The sequence below is a fragment of the Adiantum capillus-veneris genome, chromosome 6 (genome assembly GCF_014529385.1).
Source record: "Adiantum capillus-veneris isolate H3 chromosome 6, ASM1452938v2, whole genome shotgun sequence".
Lineage (NCBI taxonomy): Eukaryota > Viridiplantae > Streptophyta > Polypodiopsida > Polypodiales > Pteridaceae > Adiantum > Adiantum capillus-veneris.
The window spans coordinates 62,546,745-62,562,182 of NC_140936.1; the positions used below are offsets into that span (position 1 = coordinate 62,546,745).

The following is a 15,438-nucleotide window of genomic DNA, read 5'->3' on the forward strand; positions in this document are numbered from 1 at the left end:
TTTCAGCTTTCCAATGCCAGTGTCAGTTTTGCGGAGGAAAACTATTTTTGGCCCAAAAAAAAGTGCAAATGTCAAAGGGAGCCTAGAAGTTACAAATTACAAGTTACGACAATGAAAAATTTAATAATAGCCTTGTAAAATTGCCTTCCCAAAGAGAAATTATAAAACCAATCAGCAGATGGCGCGTGGCTACAGTGGCAGAGGTATATGCTGAGCTGGCGCAATTTTGCTGAGCTGGACGCTGAACAGCGATGTGAAATGACTGCCAGCTTCAAAATGCCGATATTCCGCGTTGAGTGTTTGAAAAATATAAGCGTTGGGAATAGCCTGTTATTCGAAAATCCCATTTATTCCATTTTCTATGGAATTTAATAATTCTGGAAATTCAGCATATGCATCGTCATCCATGAAGCGGAGAGAGTCAGGCGCATGTTGTCTGCACTCTGTGCCCTCATTCATCTCACTCTCTCTCTCTCTCTCTCTCTCTCTCTGTCTCCGCCCCCCGGCCCCCCCGGGCCATTGCTTCCTCTGCCTCTGTTCGCCTCTCTTCCTCTCAGCTCACAGCCCCTCCCTCCGCACCTCTTACCGCGATTTTCTCTCTAACCCCTAAGCGATTTCCTCCACCTCCGTCGCGCATCGACACCTTCGTTCTGTTCCTGGACCTTCGAAATTTCAGCTCCACCTTCACAATGCGGCCGCCCAGTGCCGCAGAGAGGCATGTCCGAAGCAGCTGCTTCCTACTTCTCCTGTTTCTGACATGGCTGGCGATGACGTCTGCATTTCCTATTCCTCTGAACTTAATGAAGCGGAGCGGTGAACGTCTTCCTTGGGGTCCTCATCGGCAGATCCAGGCAAGTGCTACTACACACAGGCGACTGACTTCATCTCTCAACACCCGCATTCTGGCCGAGAATGCGTCAGTTTGGAACACTCTAGACGGTAAGCTTCTTCTTGCTTTCTCCCGGTTTTCTTCTCTCTGTTTATAAACTTTATGGATCCGACTTCCTGGGCCTGGAGTTTGAAGAGCTCTCCATGGAGCAAGAAGCGTTCTCTGCCATTTTTTGCTCCATCAGCGTTGCTGTCATTTCCACTTTCGTGGTTTCGAAGATGCCATCCGAGATGCGTCTTTTACATCAAGTTGGTTTTTCCTTGCACTACAGGCAAGAGGGTTCTCGTATGGAGCTCCCTCCGTATATATCGAGCTCAATGTCAGCAGTTCAGCCTGCTGGCCATGGAGTTGATTTATGATGCTGTTAAAATACAGGGGCCAGATATTTCAACTGCTTGCTCACATGACATAATGATGCATTCAGACTCATCCCAGCTTGCAAATTTGGGCTGTTGCTTTGCTTTTGTATTAGCGGGAGAATGCACCATGTTGGTTTCTGTCTTTGGCATTGTAAATTCATCTCACAAAATTGTTGATGGCTTGTTCCAGTTTGGAGTGCATTTTAGGTTCGGTATTACGTGTCGTAAGATTAAGATTGCCATCCTTACAAACCTTCACTATCATCTCTCTGCATCTTGACTAAGTTTCAGTTTCCTGCGCTGCTGAGCTTACAGCATAGACTCCAGCTTGTCGTTGGTTCTTGGATAACATCCATCGTGCTGGATAAGATGATTTTCGACTAGCTTCAGACTTCTCACACCTCCTAACTTCTTCTATGCTGTTGTGTTAACACTCAAAAGGGGTTATGATGTGAATCTGTCAGACCTTTTCTGGAGCAATCACCTTGCCAACAGGGGCTGACTCCCTTCACAGCGTTTGAGCCTAAACTTTTTCTTCTGCCAGATATTTCTGAGAGCAATTAACTTCCCGGTTTGGATGGACTTGCTACCCAGGGTTTGGACAATTAATGTGTCAGGAACTGCATCAGTTTAGTAGATTGTGACTTTTCATACATTGGTTCCATATGCTTGGCTGCATACAAGGGTTCTGCATGCTTCAATTCACCAATGCCACTTTTCGCACTCATGTGTCAGGAATGGGCATTTCTAGCTTTTTTTTTTGACCAGAAAATGTTGTTGGACATGTTTATTTTCTGTCTTGATGTGTCCACTTCTTTGGAGACCGGATACTGGAAGTGTTAGGTCCCTTTCCAGACTTGTTGTATTTCTATGCCTGGTTTTTGTCAGGGTGTGATTTCTTTTAACCGTACCTATGTCTTGCTTCAGGTTTAAGTGTCACATTTCTGTACTGTCTACTCTCTTAGATTGGTTTTTCTGTTTGTTCCATGTGGCCTTGTGATGGTCGTCTCAAGGGAAAAAACTCATTTTGGCTCTTTCTTGTGATGGTTTTGCTAACATACCTAGCCTGATTTGTAGTTGTGTTGTTGGAATCATATTCATGCAGGTTCACCACCGCTTGTTATAGCTCGTGGAGGTTCATCTGGGCTCTTTCCAGACCAGACAAGTGCTGCATACCTTTTTGCTGCAACTTTTAGTTTACCCAGTAGTGCTATGTATTGTGATTTGCAATTGACAAAAGATGGGTATGGTATATGCCGAACGGGAATCGATTTGGGTGTGAGTACTACCATCAATTACACATTCCCAGGACTAATCTCAAATTATAATGTGAACGGCGTACTCACAGAAGGGTTTTTCTCCATAGATCTGACAGCACTTCAAGTTTTGAACAACATCAGCGGTACCTCTCACCACCTGTGATGTATAGTTGCTGTTCTTTTCTGACATACCGTAATACTGAAATAGATTGTGTGTGTTGGCAGCTACCCAACCGTATCTAGCTCGCTCTCCATCTTTTGATGGACTGTTTGACATCTTGCAACCAACAGATCTTGTAGACCTCGCCAGTCTTGCAAGCAACACCACCTTATTTTGGATAAATGTTGAGGTGATTCCTTTTTTTATTATTTGGATGAAAAGAAAGGATTTTGGAAGCTTTTGTTTGGAAAGTGTTCATGGTTTTCTGGTTTTGAACAGTTTCCCACTTTCTTTGCGCAACACAAGCTGGATATGTCTTCTTACATTTTGTCACTGATGGTGGACATGCCTGTGGACTTTATTTCGTCACCAGAGATTACATTTTTGAAGGCTGTTAAAACAGGGGCACCAAAAAATACTCCAAATCTGGTGCTGAAGTTTGGTGCAGCTGATGATGTTGAGCCAAGCACAAATTTGACATATGGTGCCATTTTGAAGGACTTGAAGACCATAGCGAGTTATGCATCAGGAATATTAGTGCCCAAAGATTACATTTGGCCAGTAGACAATACCGGCTACTTAGGTGCAGAGACTAAGCTTGTCAAGGATGCTCATACTGCCGGGTTAGCAGTCTATGCTTCTAGTTTTGTCAACGATCCAGCAACTCCAATCTACAACTACAGTTTTGATCCTGTCCGCGAGTATTTGCAGTATGTGCCAATTAACGGTACCGATGTAGATGGGTTTCTCACAGATTTTCCAACGACTGCCTCTGAAGCTCTAGGTATTGTGGAACTTTCAATTAGACTGTTGATCTATGCAGATGTGTAGTTGTAGGTATTCTTAAATATTCTTTAACCACTATGCATCTTCTTTCATTTTACAGCATGCTTCAGGGGCGCTACACCTTTAGTAAGAAAGGAAGGTAGGTCAGAAGATTGTTAAGCTTTGCAATTCGTGAATTTGTAGGTTAGATTATCATTTCTGACAATTGGGAGGCCTTCGCACAGGAACCAAGCCATTCATCATCTCCCATAATGGTGATAGTGGTAATTATCCTGGATGCACGTTACTCTCCTATCAGAGTGCTGTCTCTGGTGGGGCTAGCCACATCGATTGTCCAATTCAAATGACGCAAGATGGCGTTCCCATTTGCAGGGAGTCTCCAAACTTAGCACCCAACACAGATGTATCCACTCACTCAAATTTGTCGAGTCGCATTAGTCTTATACCCCAGTTACAGGATGCAAAGGGTATCTTTTCCATTAACCTGACATGGGCTGAAATCAAAACATTAAAAGGTTGGTAGGTGCTTCAATTTTTTGGCTTCCTTATGAACTTCCATCATTGGCGTTGAAGTGATTATTTTTGTGCTTGTGACAGCATTAATGTACAGCCCTGGAGGGGACATAGATCGGAATCCTGCATATACGCAAGAAAGCATTATTACATTGTCAGAATTTTTAAGTTACGCAAAGAATACTAGTGCTGGGATTCTTATAGACATCCAGGTACTGTTTGCTGGTTTGTTTTCACACACACTATGACTATTGTATTCTAATACTTCGAAATCACATGAGGAAATGTTATACAGAATGGATACTTTTTGGAAATGGAAGTCGGCCTAGATGTAGTGGGTGAAGTTTTAAGAAGCCTCAATGCATCCGGCCTTAGTGTATCGGACAGAGTTGTGATCCAATCTGAAGATAGTTCGGTTTTACGACGCTTTCAGCAATTAGCTAACTATACATTAGTATTCAAGGTCACAGATACGAACGTATTAGTGACGAAAACAGAAGTATCAGATGTTAAGGCACTTGCAAACTATGTCACACTACCAAGAGGACTGGTTCAGGTGGCGAATTCTGGCTATCTTTTGAACAAAACAGACATTGTAGACCTATTTCATGCGCAGAATGTCAGTGTCTTTGTTTCCTTCCTTAGAAATGAATTTGTGACCATACCCTTTGATTATGAAGCTGATCCTACTCTGGAGATTGACACATTGATTCGTTCTTATCAAGTGGATGGTCTTGTTACAGATTTCCCTGCAACAGCGAGTAATTATTTGAGTAAGTTCTTTCTTTGCGCTCTTTTTTTCCCCCCTTGTTTCTGTCCTACAGTGGATTGAAGTTTTAGCCAAGCCTGAGGGAGGCTTCCGAAAGGAACATGTCAAAAGCTTTATTTTATTAAGAAATTTGTGGTGACCACCACAGAGTTGCTTTCTATATTGTAGGTTATTGCCCAGAGAGGGCGTTCGTTCTCACCAAGTGAGACAAATTGACTCGGTCCTTGTGTGCGTGTTCTGTGCCTTCGTGTATATATGTGACATGTGTGTATCCTACCAAGTAATACTGCTAGAGTTAAAGCTGTAAGTGTCTGCATCTACGCATGTCTATGGCTCGAGCATGCGTGAAACTTTGACTCGAAGAAATTTTTTTGCTGGTGAGACATCTGTGAAAGATTCATGTTGTAACCCAAGTACAGAGTGCCTAGAGTTTGTGCTAATGTACATGTGGTGCTTGAACTGACCTTGTTTTTCTTTCAGGCAATAGCTGCTCAAACTTGAAGACTCAGGCAACGACAGGGTTGCAATACGAAATCCATGAGGTCAAACCAGGGGATCTGGTAACAAACTTGCGCCCTAGAATCCCTGCGGCTCCGCCAGCACCTACAATTCGGCTGAACGTGAGTGACGGTGAGCTTGCCTTACCGCCGACATTCAGCCCTCGTCCATCTCCCACAGCAGAGACTCCTGCCAGGACCCCCTCATCATCTCCATCGGCAGCGCCGCGGTGGCTAAAGCCGAACATTTTCCTGCTATCCACTGCGTTTGTTACTAGTGTTATCTACCACTATCATGGGTGATGATTTTGCTTCACTGTAATGTGCCGCCATCGATGGCAAAGATCTCGAGTCGTGATTTGGATTGTAATACTCCACATGAGCAATGGTGATTTTGCTGGTGATAAACAATGAGTGAAGCAGAGCAGGAGCTTGCTTCATCACAATTCTTTCATTGCAATAACACTTTACACCTCCCCCACCCTCCCCTGTAACATAATATGTAGGGATTCCCCATTTTGGATCGAAATGACATAACATTACATTCTTGTTGTGAAGTGTGGACCTATCCATCTGCCCTTTTCTGTGAATTTTATTTGTATCAAGGTAGCTTATCTTAGCTATGGCAAGTCCCACGAAGGGGTTTCATGCTGTTGCTGGAGAGATTTTGTGTGTTGAAAGAGAGAGAGAGAGAGAGAGGGAGGGAGGGGGAGAGAGAAGGGAGGAGAAGTTTTGAACGTTGTAGGCACAAGATTTGTCGAAAGGGGGGACGATAACCAATCCACCCACATTTGAGAGAGAGAGAGAGAGAGAGAGAGGGGGGGGGGGGGGGGGGGGGGGGGGGGGGGGGGGGGGGAGAGAGAGAGAGGGAGAGCTTACTGTAAAGGGGTTGACATCGTATGTGTACGTGGGTGTGTTTATTTGTGTGTGAAGAAGAAGAAGAGTATTTTTATATTGTAGGAAACTATCCCAAGAGACCTTAAAGATCTATCCGATGAGGAAAGTTGAACTCGAGACTTGTTATTCAAGAGGGAAATGGCATAACCAATCTCCCACACTTGGGTGAGAGAGAGAGCGCTTGCTAGCACGAGTCTATACGATGGGTTGGTCTACCTTATCTGGCTGGGATGCTCTGCCTATGGAGTTGGGCGTGAGTTGTAATTCTAAGTTGTAGTTCTCTTTAAAAAGAGAGCACATTTCTTGTCTAGTAGTACCTGTGTCTCAGATTATGTAAATGACATTTTGAGCCGTAAGTGTGATTTGTGAATACATATGTGAAAGGTCTCAACTCCATTGGCCTTGATGTTTGTGGGTTTTGTGTGGGTGTGTAAAGGCCAGCTATATTTGTTGTTATACCGTGTGTGCGTGCGTGCGCGTGTTGTGAGAGAGAGAGCGAGAGAGAGAGGAGGGGGATCCTTTTCCCTTGGGAGATGCCAATGGCCTTTCCCTAGTGCATGGATGCCAAATGTGTGATCAAAGGGGGATCTTCTTATATAGGGATACTTGAATGTTGTTTGTTTGGTATGTGAAGGTGAACATTGCGAAGCCATGTTAACACATGTTAGCCTTTCAAAAAGTGTCTCCTAACTCATAGTTGTATTGTTTATTTTGAAAATCTCCACATTTAAACAAACAAAGGATAAATAAAATGTTCCTTGTAAATTTTGGAAAAAAAAAATAAATTTACAAAAAACATGCTTAAAAATGGAATTTTCTATTTTGAAAATCTTTAAAAGAAATTGTGTTTGTTTATGCGTATGTCTTTTACTAAAGCAAAAAAAAAAAGTGAATGTAACTTTGGGAAACTACTTTTGCAATCAAGACCCTGTGAAAACCCCAATCTCCCTCTCTCTCTCTCTCTCTCTCATAGTCAAGAATCGAGAGCTTTGTTTTGCTCTCTCTACATCTTTACCTTGTGTGTTGAGCAGGGAAGAATGCTCTCTTTTGTGTCCTTAGTTGGGAAGAAATAGTTGTTTTGCCAAAAAATAGACGAAGATGCACCATATGAAAGGCACTTCGTATAGAGTTGTGGGCTTGCAAGGACAACTTGCTCATAGAGATCTTCTTGCTAAGCTTCATTACACTTGAGGAATCTAATTTTACTGCATTAGTATGCTCAATACTTTTTAAAGTGGCTCTTTGATTATCCTAAGCATGCTATTGATGACATATCTATTGAGATGATAATATCTTCATCATCGTTCCTATGTATATCTAAATCATTTTTCATCTTCATTTTTCTAGCTGAAAAGAGAAATCGCATGTTTGGCAGAGGGTGATAATGTGTAGGTCCTACTCTCTCTCCCTCTCTTTTTAGGTGTTTAAAATTGGGTATTTAGTTGTATGCTGTTGGTCTTAATAGTCCGATCACTCTTGTATGCCATAGGTTAATGGAACCCCATCCCACAAGCACAACCTCATTAGGAAATATGAAGCACAATGCAAGAGAGAGCAGCGAGAACCAAAAGAAAAACAGAGGAAGCAACAACATGGGGCTATGTAGATATAGTTGATGATGTCACAAGAGCAAAACTAGCCAAAAAGATTGTGCTATATATTCTTCAATGAACAAATGGAATGGACACGGACAGTAAGAATGTGTAACATTTAATGGCCTAAAATCTTATGTGTAGCGGAAATTAGCATGAACATAGTGAGCATTTCATTAGAGTTGATTCCTAATGAGAATTACAAGAGTGCTTGGGTGGAGAGAGCAACAAAAAGCATAACACCTAGTTAGATAGCATCGACAATACTTTCAAAAGAGAGAGCAATTAAGCTATTGACAACAGTTGAGGACCGGATTTGCATGGAGCCGGTCCCCCCTCCAAAAGGCTTTGTATTATGGTTTCTCCCATCAAGAGAGACATTGTACAATACAATTCTTTGTGTTCCTTCAAGACGAGCTAGTGCAATGAAGATGGAAGCTTCATACACCAAGCAAAACACTTAATCAAACACAACTTGAATTATCCCCGTTCTCAGACCCAAGACCTCACACACCTTCGAAGATGGTGAGAGCTAGCAGGGTATGAGAGTAGATTGAGAGGAAAAAGAAGTATCTTACGAGAAAGAAGTACATCTCCTCACATAATCACTCATATTAGCATAGCTTAGCTTAGTAATTAGCTTGGTAGAGAAGATGAGCATGCATTGAAGCTTGGCTCTTGGTTGGATTTGCATCCACATGCCAAGAGAGTGTTGATGTAGGCTTCTATCTCACAAGCTTGGAGTAGGTGATGAGCTCTCCATTAAAGCTTGGGAGGAGATAGAGTATTTTCCCTTCACACATGGTCAGGTGTGAGAGTGTGTGTGTCAATGCCAAGCAAAAATCAGCCCCCTCTCTCTCTTGGGCGAGCCCTAGCTGCTAAGTTAGTCTGGCTTTTGCCTCATTGGACCTCCCCAGGTCAAGCCAATAGGGATTAAGCAGCATAAGTGATAGCCTTCTGACATGTGTCCCCCTTTCCCCTTTTGTGAGAGCTTTAGATAATTAAATAATTAAACTAAACTCTCATTGGACCCCTTTGCCTCCTGGCCAATAGGAATCAGGCAAGCCATGGGGCTCCTGAATGCTCATTGGACCCCTTGGGAGACTGCCCAATAGTCTTCTAGGACACTTAATTCTTATTGGTTTCTTTTATTAAATGTTTTTAAATTAATTAAACTAGATTTACTCTAGCCTAATTCTCATTGGTCCACTTCAAGGGTCTTCCAATAGGAATTGGGCATACCTTGTGGGCATCTGGCCTAGGGAGCTGACATGTGTCCCTCATTCCCTTTGTGTAAAGGGAGCCTGTGTGTGTGTGTGTGGCTTTCTCTCTCATCCCCTAGCTTTGGGGCTCGCCCCCTCCCATGTAGGGATGTAGAAAGACTTTTTGGGCACACACTAAGCATCCAATTTTCCCTAAGGTTGACCTTTGGACACAACCTTTGAATTTTGGAACCTTAGCATTTTGGAAGTCTTAATGGGCTGAACCTTAGGGTCTTTTTAGCCCGTTGTTTCACATGGCTCTTTTGCAGATGGCCCCCCCTTTGGATCCCTATTTTCCCTCCTTTGGATCCCTACTGTGGCCGGTCTGCTAACTTAACCAATATTCTAGCTTTTTCTCCCTTGGCACTTCCCCACATTAAATGATCAGTTTAATATGAGAAAATCATTTAGGAGAATTAGATATTGATTATTATGACAGAATGACATTTTCAATCAGCTAATTCAACATCCATTACAAAAGGATTTCCAAATCCACAAGGCACAAGCGCTTGTCAAAGTCGACAATGTGAAAGCATAGAGCAATGGGGAGAATACATAAGAGAGAGAGATACTACAGAACCAACCAACCTTGGCAATGAATTAATACAATGGGGGATGGGTGTGCTTATATAGTCACCTTAGCAAATTGTCCTACCCAAACTTTGACAAATAAGTAAAATAGATATCTAAAGTCAAAATAAATATTGGGATCACACTGGGCATTCCACTAGACACACATCGGTTTTGCTACCCTACCATAGAAGAATGCCATCTTGAGCATCTATTGCCTTATGGAAAATTGAACTCTAGAACACACTACGTCCAAGAATCCCCATTTTGTGACCCCATCAAGTCCAAACTTTCCAGATAGTGAACTTTAGAACACATCTTGTCCATAATCCGGCCAACAACAATGAATTGGTGCACTCATCCATAGTCTTTTAGATACGTCTGATTGGTTCCTAGCCAGATGCATGTGCATCGAACTCCGACCCACGGGTTCAAACACCAATAACTTGAACTCCAACATTTAAGTCCAAATTATTTGAGGGAGCAATGTTTGTACCTCTCTGCCACTCACAAGCCTCTCCCTCATTGAAGCCAACCGCCACTTGACTAGAAATCTGGCATGATGGCCACTGTGGTCACCACCACATGTGCCATCTGATCTCCTCTATCAAATCTTTATCACCGTTATCTCTGTCCAGCTTGTCTTTGCCTTTATCTTTTTGTGAGTTCCTGCTTTTGCCTTTGCCTTCACATTCTTGAGCCAAACAATGCATCTTCTCGCATTTGAAACAACGTATCTCGGACCTCGGGGCTAAGTGGGCACTGGTACTGCCGTCCTTGTTAATCTTGCCTTGCCACTGTCCTCTAGCGAACTCGTGCATTTGCCTTTGGCTTCACAATCACGAGCTGCACAAACTGACGGTTTCCTTGAGAACTTTACCAATGCATAGGCTACTAATTGGGTACGAATTGATGAGCCATCCGTAGCCAATAATTGGTGTTGGTCATTGTTGATGCCGAGGAGATGTAGGAACAACCCCCTTCTAAATCCTTTGTAGACAAAATCACAAACCTTGAGGCCTCTCTTGAGCTTGGCTTTCAAAACCCCCACCTTGGGGTAAGAAAATTTGGCCCTCGCAAAGGGCCTATACATGTGGTCCTGTTGAGCCTTGTGCCTCAAGACGCTCATGCACTTCACCACGTTGCTCGTGAAATTCCAAGAGAGCCTTGAATTGCTTGCATCTCAGAACACCATTGATGGTGCTGCCTCTGCAATATCAGAAGCCCAACGTTGCCCTTAGTATAGGAGTCTACGTTGTCGGATCACCTCCCCTCTTGCCACCTACATTACAAAAAGCAATGCCGATAGAGTCGTCCCCAGTTGTCGCCTTCGTTTCAATGCTGGGGCTCTTCACCACTTTCGCATGCATTTCAAAACATGGTGCCGAGAGTCTTCACCACTTTCTGCTTGCGTTTAAAAACGTGGTGTCGGGAGTCTTCACCACCCACGACTTGCGTTTTAAAACACCACTGACAATTCGGCAAAGGAGCCCATAGTCGCTGCAAATCAAAACGCCACCAAAAGTGTTGAAGAACTTTCCCCCTTCACCATCTCCTCTTCTTCAACATGTGCCCTTCTCCTCCACAATCAAAGATCCATGCGCTCTGATATGTTGTCAAAGTCGACGATGTGAAAGTGTAGAGCAATGGGGAGAATACGAGAGAGAGAGAGAGAGAGAGAGAGAGAGAGAGAGAGAGAGAGAGAGAGAGAGAGAGATTGCTAAACCAACAACCCTTGGCAATGAATTGATGATTATAATGGGATTTAGGTGTGCTTATATATTCACCTTATCAAATTGCCCTACCTAGACTTTGACAAATAAGTTGAATAAATACCTAAAGCCAAAATAAATATTGGGATCACATTGGGCCATTCACTTGAGATGCCATAACTTTAATAGCACCAAGTTCAGACATGCTCATAGAAAATATTCACAACACACTTCAAATCTTGAAGAAGTATACCATGATGATATCAGCTCATGAACTCCAAAGAACCAGACGAATCAGGAGGCTTTAATGTCAGTGTTGCCTCCAAGCTACTATCCATTCATAGAAGGAACTTATATGGAGCAAGATATCGACTACTCCAAAAAAATGACAACTCTACATTATCTTTTTTCAATTGGAGGCTTCAAAAAAGATGCATACCACAAGAGGTAAAGGATTTGGTGGTCAAGTTTTGGATAGTTGAGACTCGTGTGTCCTCTAACAAAAAAGGACATACGCCAAAAGAGGATCGATCAGAAGGACTACCTCACACATCCATTCATCTAATGAAAGTATCACAAGTATGTGTGAATTTGATGTTGTGGAGGTGAGTGGTAGATAGATAGTTAATAGCTTTCTGATATATTTATTATCAACCGACCGCCATGTGATAGCAGTCAAATAGCTATCTACTAGCTATATGATAGAACTTAGGTACCTAGCACATCAGTATTTGATAGCCATTAAATTTCTATTGAAAATTGATTTTGATAACAATTGCTATCAAATAGTTGTGTTAGAGCCTCATAGCTACTGAGTAGCTATGTATTAGCATTCACAACTAAAAACTACCTAATATCTGCTAGTGAGATAGTAGCCTTTTGACAACCATGGCAAGCTAATTTTTGTCAAATACAAGTTGGCAGGTTGTAGGTAGCTTTCAAACACATAATGATGGCAAAGAGCTATGTAATAGTTGTCAAATATCTAGTTGATAGCTATCTACTAGCTATGTGATAGAACCAAATAACTAGTGAAAGATTTCTCATAGATATTGATGGCTGATTTTTTGGTAATAGCTATCACATTCATGATATATAACTATCTATTCTCTGTTTGATAGAACCAAGTAGCTAGTACGTGTACTTTTAGTCCTTATAAACAACTATTAACAATTGATATCTATAATAACTATAAAATACTTATGTGCTAGAACCTAATAGCTATGAGGTAGCTCTGTAATATCTCTTGTTTGCTATCGGCTATCTAATAACTCTTTATTAGTGAATCCCAACAGCTCTCCAATAGTTGCTAGATAATTGTTGTTATCTAATAACTGTTTAATAGTTGTCAAATACCTATGTGCTAGAACCCTAATAGCTATGAGGTAACTTTCTAATATCTCTTGCTTGCTATTGGCTACATAATAACTCTTTATTAGTGAATTCCAACAACTTTCTCAGTAACTGCTAGATAACTGTTGTTATTTAATAACTATTCAACAATTGTCGAATACCTTTGTGCTAGAACCTATATTAGATAGCTTTGTGATATCTATTGTCTGGTAATAGCTATCTTAATAACAGTCTAATAGTGGCTCCTAAGAGCTATCTAATACTTACTACATACATGTTGTTATCTACTAACTATCTAATAGTTGTCAAATATCTTTGTGCTAGAACCTAATAGTTTTGTGTAATTTGACAGCTATTAGGTTTGCTATGAACTATCTAATAAATTTTGGTATCTAATAACTATCAAGACACCTATTGTCTGGTGATAGCCAACTAATAGCTGGCATATATGGTTGTTTAATATTTTCTTGATAGCTCTTAAATAACAAGTAGGGTAATAGATATTGATAATTAATAGCTATTAATAAATTTTTATACTAGCTATCTGATAGTTGTTTTAACAACTATCTAATAGCTATTACGTAATTGGAAAAGTTATTTATTAGCTATTGATACATGATAGCTACCTGATAGCTATTAATAGCAATTACCTAGCTAGCAGCATTGTAATAACTATTTGATAGCTATTACATAGTTAGCAGATAGCAATTTGATAGCTAATGATAAACAATATTTTTGTAATTACAAAATGATAGGTACCCAATTGCTACTAGAATTAACATAATTAGTATGCCCTCTCATAACCATTTATAGATAATATCAATCAAGCAGGGATGCCTGCTAGCCCCTTTGCTATTCACCATCAGATCTCATCCTCTCGTTACCATACTCAAAGACAATGTTTCAAGAGGGGAGATTCAAGGGTTTTCCCTGCCTAACAATGACCAACTTCTTGCAAATCTCTTTGCGGCTCTTTACGGATGACTCCCTGATCTTCCTCAAAGCTTGCGCTCAGGTGATTAGGAAGGCTATGGCGATTGTGCAAATGTATGCCATAGCCTCAAGATCAAAGTATAGTATTAAAAAATTAAGATTGATTTCACTCTTAGAAAACGACTCCTTTGATCCGTCAATGTGGACCAGGGACACAATGTCAAAAGGGAATGTATTTTGGCACTTGAGAACCCCCCTAGGGGTGGACATAACCCACATGCAAATATTCGTATGGGTCTTGGATAAGGTAAGGAGAAAGATGCGAAGGTGCGAATATGTGGTTCTCCCGTTCCCAAGCAGAGTGAAAGTGATCAACTTGTTAACGCTCCCATACATAGTCTTCAATGGTCTGCTTCTTAAGTTAGCCAAATGCAAATGGAAGAATTCTTAAAACTAGTTAAATTATTTTCATGAAAAAACAACACCAGAGACTTGACGCCATGGCATTGGGCTACATGGGAGGCCATTGCAAGGCCAATAGAGCAAAGTGGTATCGGTATCCTTAACCCTAGTACTCATGTAGAGGCCCAATGTGCCAAGTTTTTGGTAGAAATCATGAAGCAAGACCAAGTATGGGCTATTATGACAAATGACATGATGGACAACGCTAAGCGACACTCTCAAGGTGGTCAATGGAAAAGGCTTGAGTTGCACGATAAGTTACTTGCTCCTTGGTGGTCTGTCTTGAAACTTGGGGGTACATTGGGCAAGATATTTTGAAAATGCAACAGAGCAACGAATGCCTTGGAACAACTCTATATCACTAGGTTCCCTTGTCTATCTAAGGCAGAAAGCATCCTACTGAACCCATTTTGGAGAGAGGTTGCCAGAAAGATAAATAACAAAGGACTACCTTGACAGGGCCATCTTTGGGACAACATTAGCAGAAGGTGGAAAGGAAACGACCAACTAGCTACCCAGTTTTACCTCAGTGGAACTGAAACACTACTGGTCAATAGAGCTTTAGAATGGCTAGACAGATGTTGTCTGTCTACCTACGAGTCCAAGTTTGAGTGGAAAGCATGGTCATGGCCCAAGAATGGACATTTTCTTAAACCGCAAAGCAAGGACGTTTACAACACCATAATGGTCTCGATTGATTGGGTCCCCCCCCCCCCCCCCCCCCCCCCCCTTGTAAACACAATGGGGTAAGCAATGGCCGGAATAAAGATGGGTATCAATCGCAAAGAAAAATTGGTGCCCACAATGGCCGCATGGGATGAAGGTTTTTTTAATGGAAGATAATATGGGGATCCTTGCCGATTGGTGTGAAGGTTCTAGCCAGAGGTATTGGTCCTAATAGATGCTTGCAATGTAGAATGGCAAGGACCTCTCTCACTCATTCAAGGAGTGCCCGATGATCTATGGCATGGCAAGGAAGATTTGCAAATGGATTCAAAAGACTTGGAAGATAGGGTTCTTCAAGAACGATCTCTTCCTAGGAGGGAAGGTTCTGAAAAGCCAAATTCTGCTTATTTGTACACAAATTGTTAGATTCTGTTACTTCAAATACGTATGGAAGGCCAAGAAATATCGATTCTTTGAGAATGCCCTATAAACAAAGGCAATATGCATTGGATATGGTGTCAAAGTATGCTATGGTTAATTGTATCCTTCATGCTATGCCCTTTTGAAGGTGAAAGCTAACTTGGGTGATGTGCTTGATAATGCCATCGTGTATGGGCTAGGTTCATGGAGATTATACAAGAAAGCAGGGAAGTGATTGCCACCAATGGGAAATGGAAGAACTCTGAAGAGTGGAATAGGGCAATTGACACTGCAATGACTGACTTGCATGTTTAAGTGTATGGGGTCTTGCTCATGTCA

At 41.7% G+C, this 15,438-nt stretch overlaps 1 protein-coding gene across 1 annotated transcript; it reads left to right on the forward strand.

Moving 5' to 3' along the window:
* Positions 1-400: 400 nt before the first annotated feature.
* Positions 401-5,789, forward strand: LOC147455605 (glycerophosphodiester phosphodiesterase GDPDL7-like). The gene is made up of 9 exons (XM_086514345.1): positions 401-939; positions 2,354-2,650; positions 2,733-2,857; positions 2,947-3,451; positions 3,554-3,592; positions 3,678-3,968; positions 4,051-4,178; positions 4,262-4,739; positions 5,216-5,789. Exons 1-9 carry the CDS (start codon positions 690-692, stop codon positions 5,533-5,535), a joined length of 2,433 nt encoding a protein of 810 aa, XP_086370471.1. The 5' UTR covers positions 401-689; the 3' UTR covers positions 5,536-5,789.
* Positions 5,790-15,438: the final 9,649 nt, after the last annotated feature.

What these genes read in the sequence shown, in the direction of transcription:
- LOC147455605 (XM_086514345.1), top strand. Translation starts at nt 690, where the DNA reads ATGCGGCCGCCCAGTGCCGCAGAGAGGCATGTCCGAAGCAGCTGCTTC. An exon ending in AGTTTTGAACAACATCAGCG is followed by an intron (nt 2,651 to 2,732) that starts GTACCTCTCACC and finishes GTGTGTTGGCAG; the next exon opens with CTACCCAACCGTATCTAGCT. An exon ending in ACCTTTAGTAAGAAAGGAAG is followed by an intron (nt 3,593 to 3,677) that starts GTAGGTCAGAAG and finishes GCCTTCGCACAG; the next exon opens with GAACCAAGCCATTCATCATC.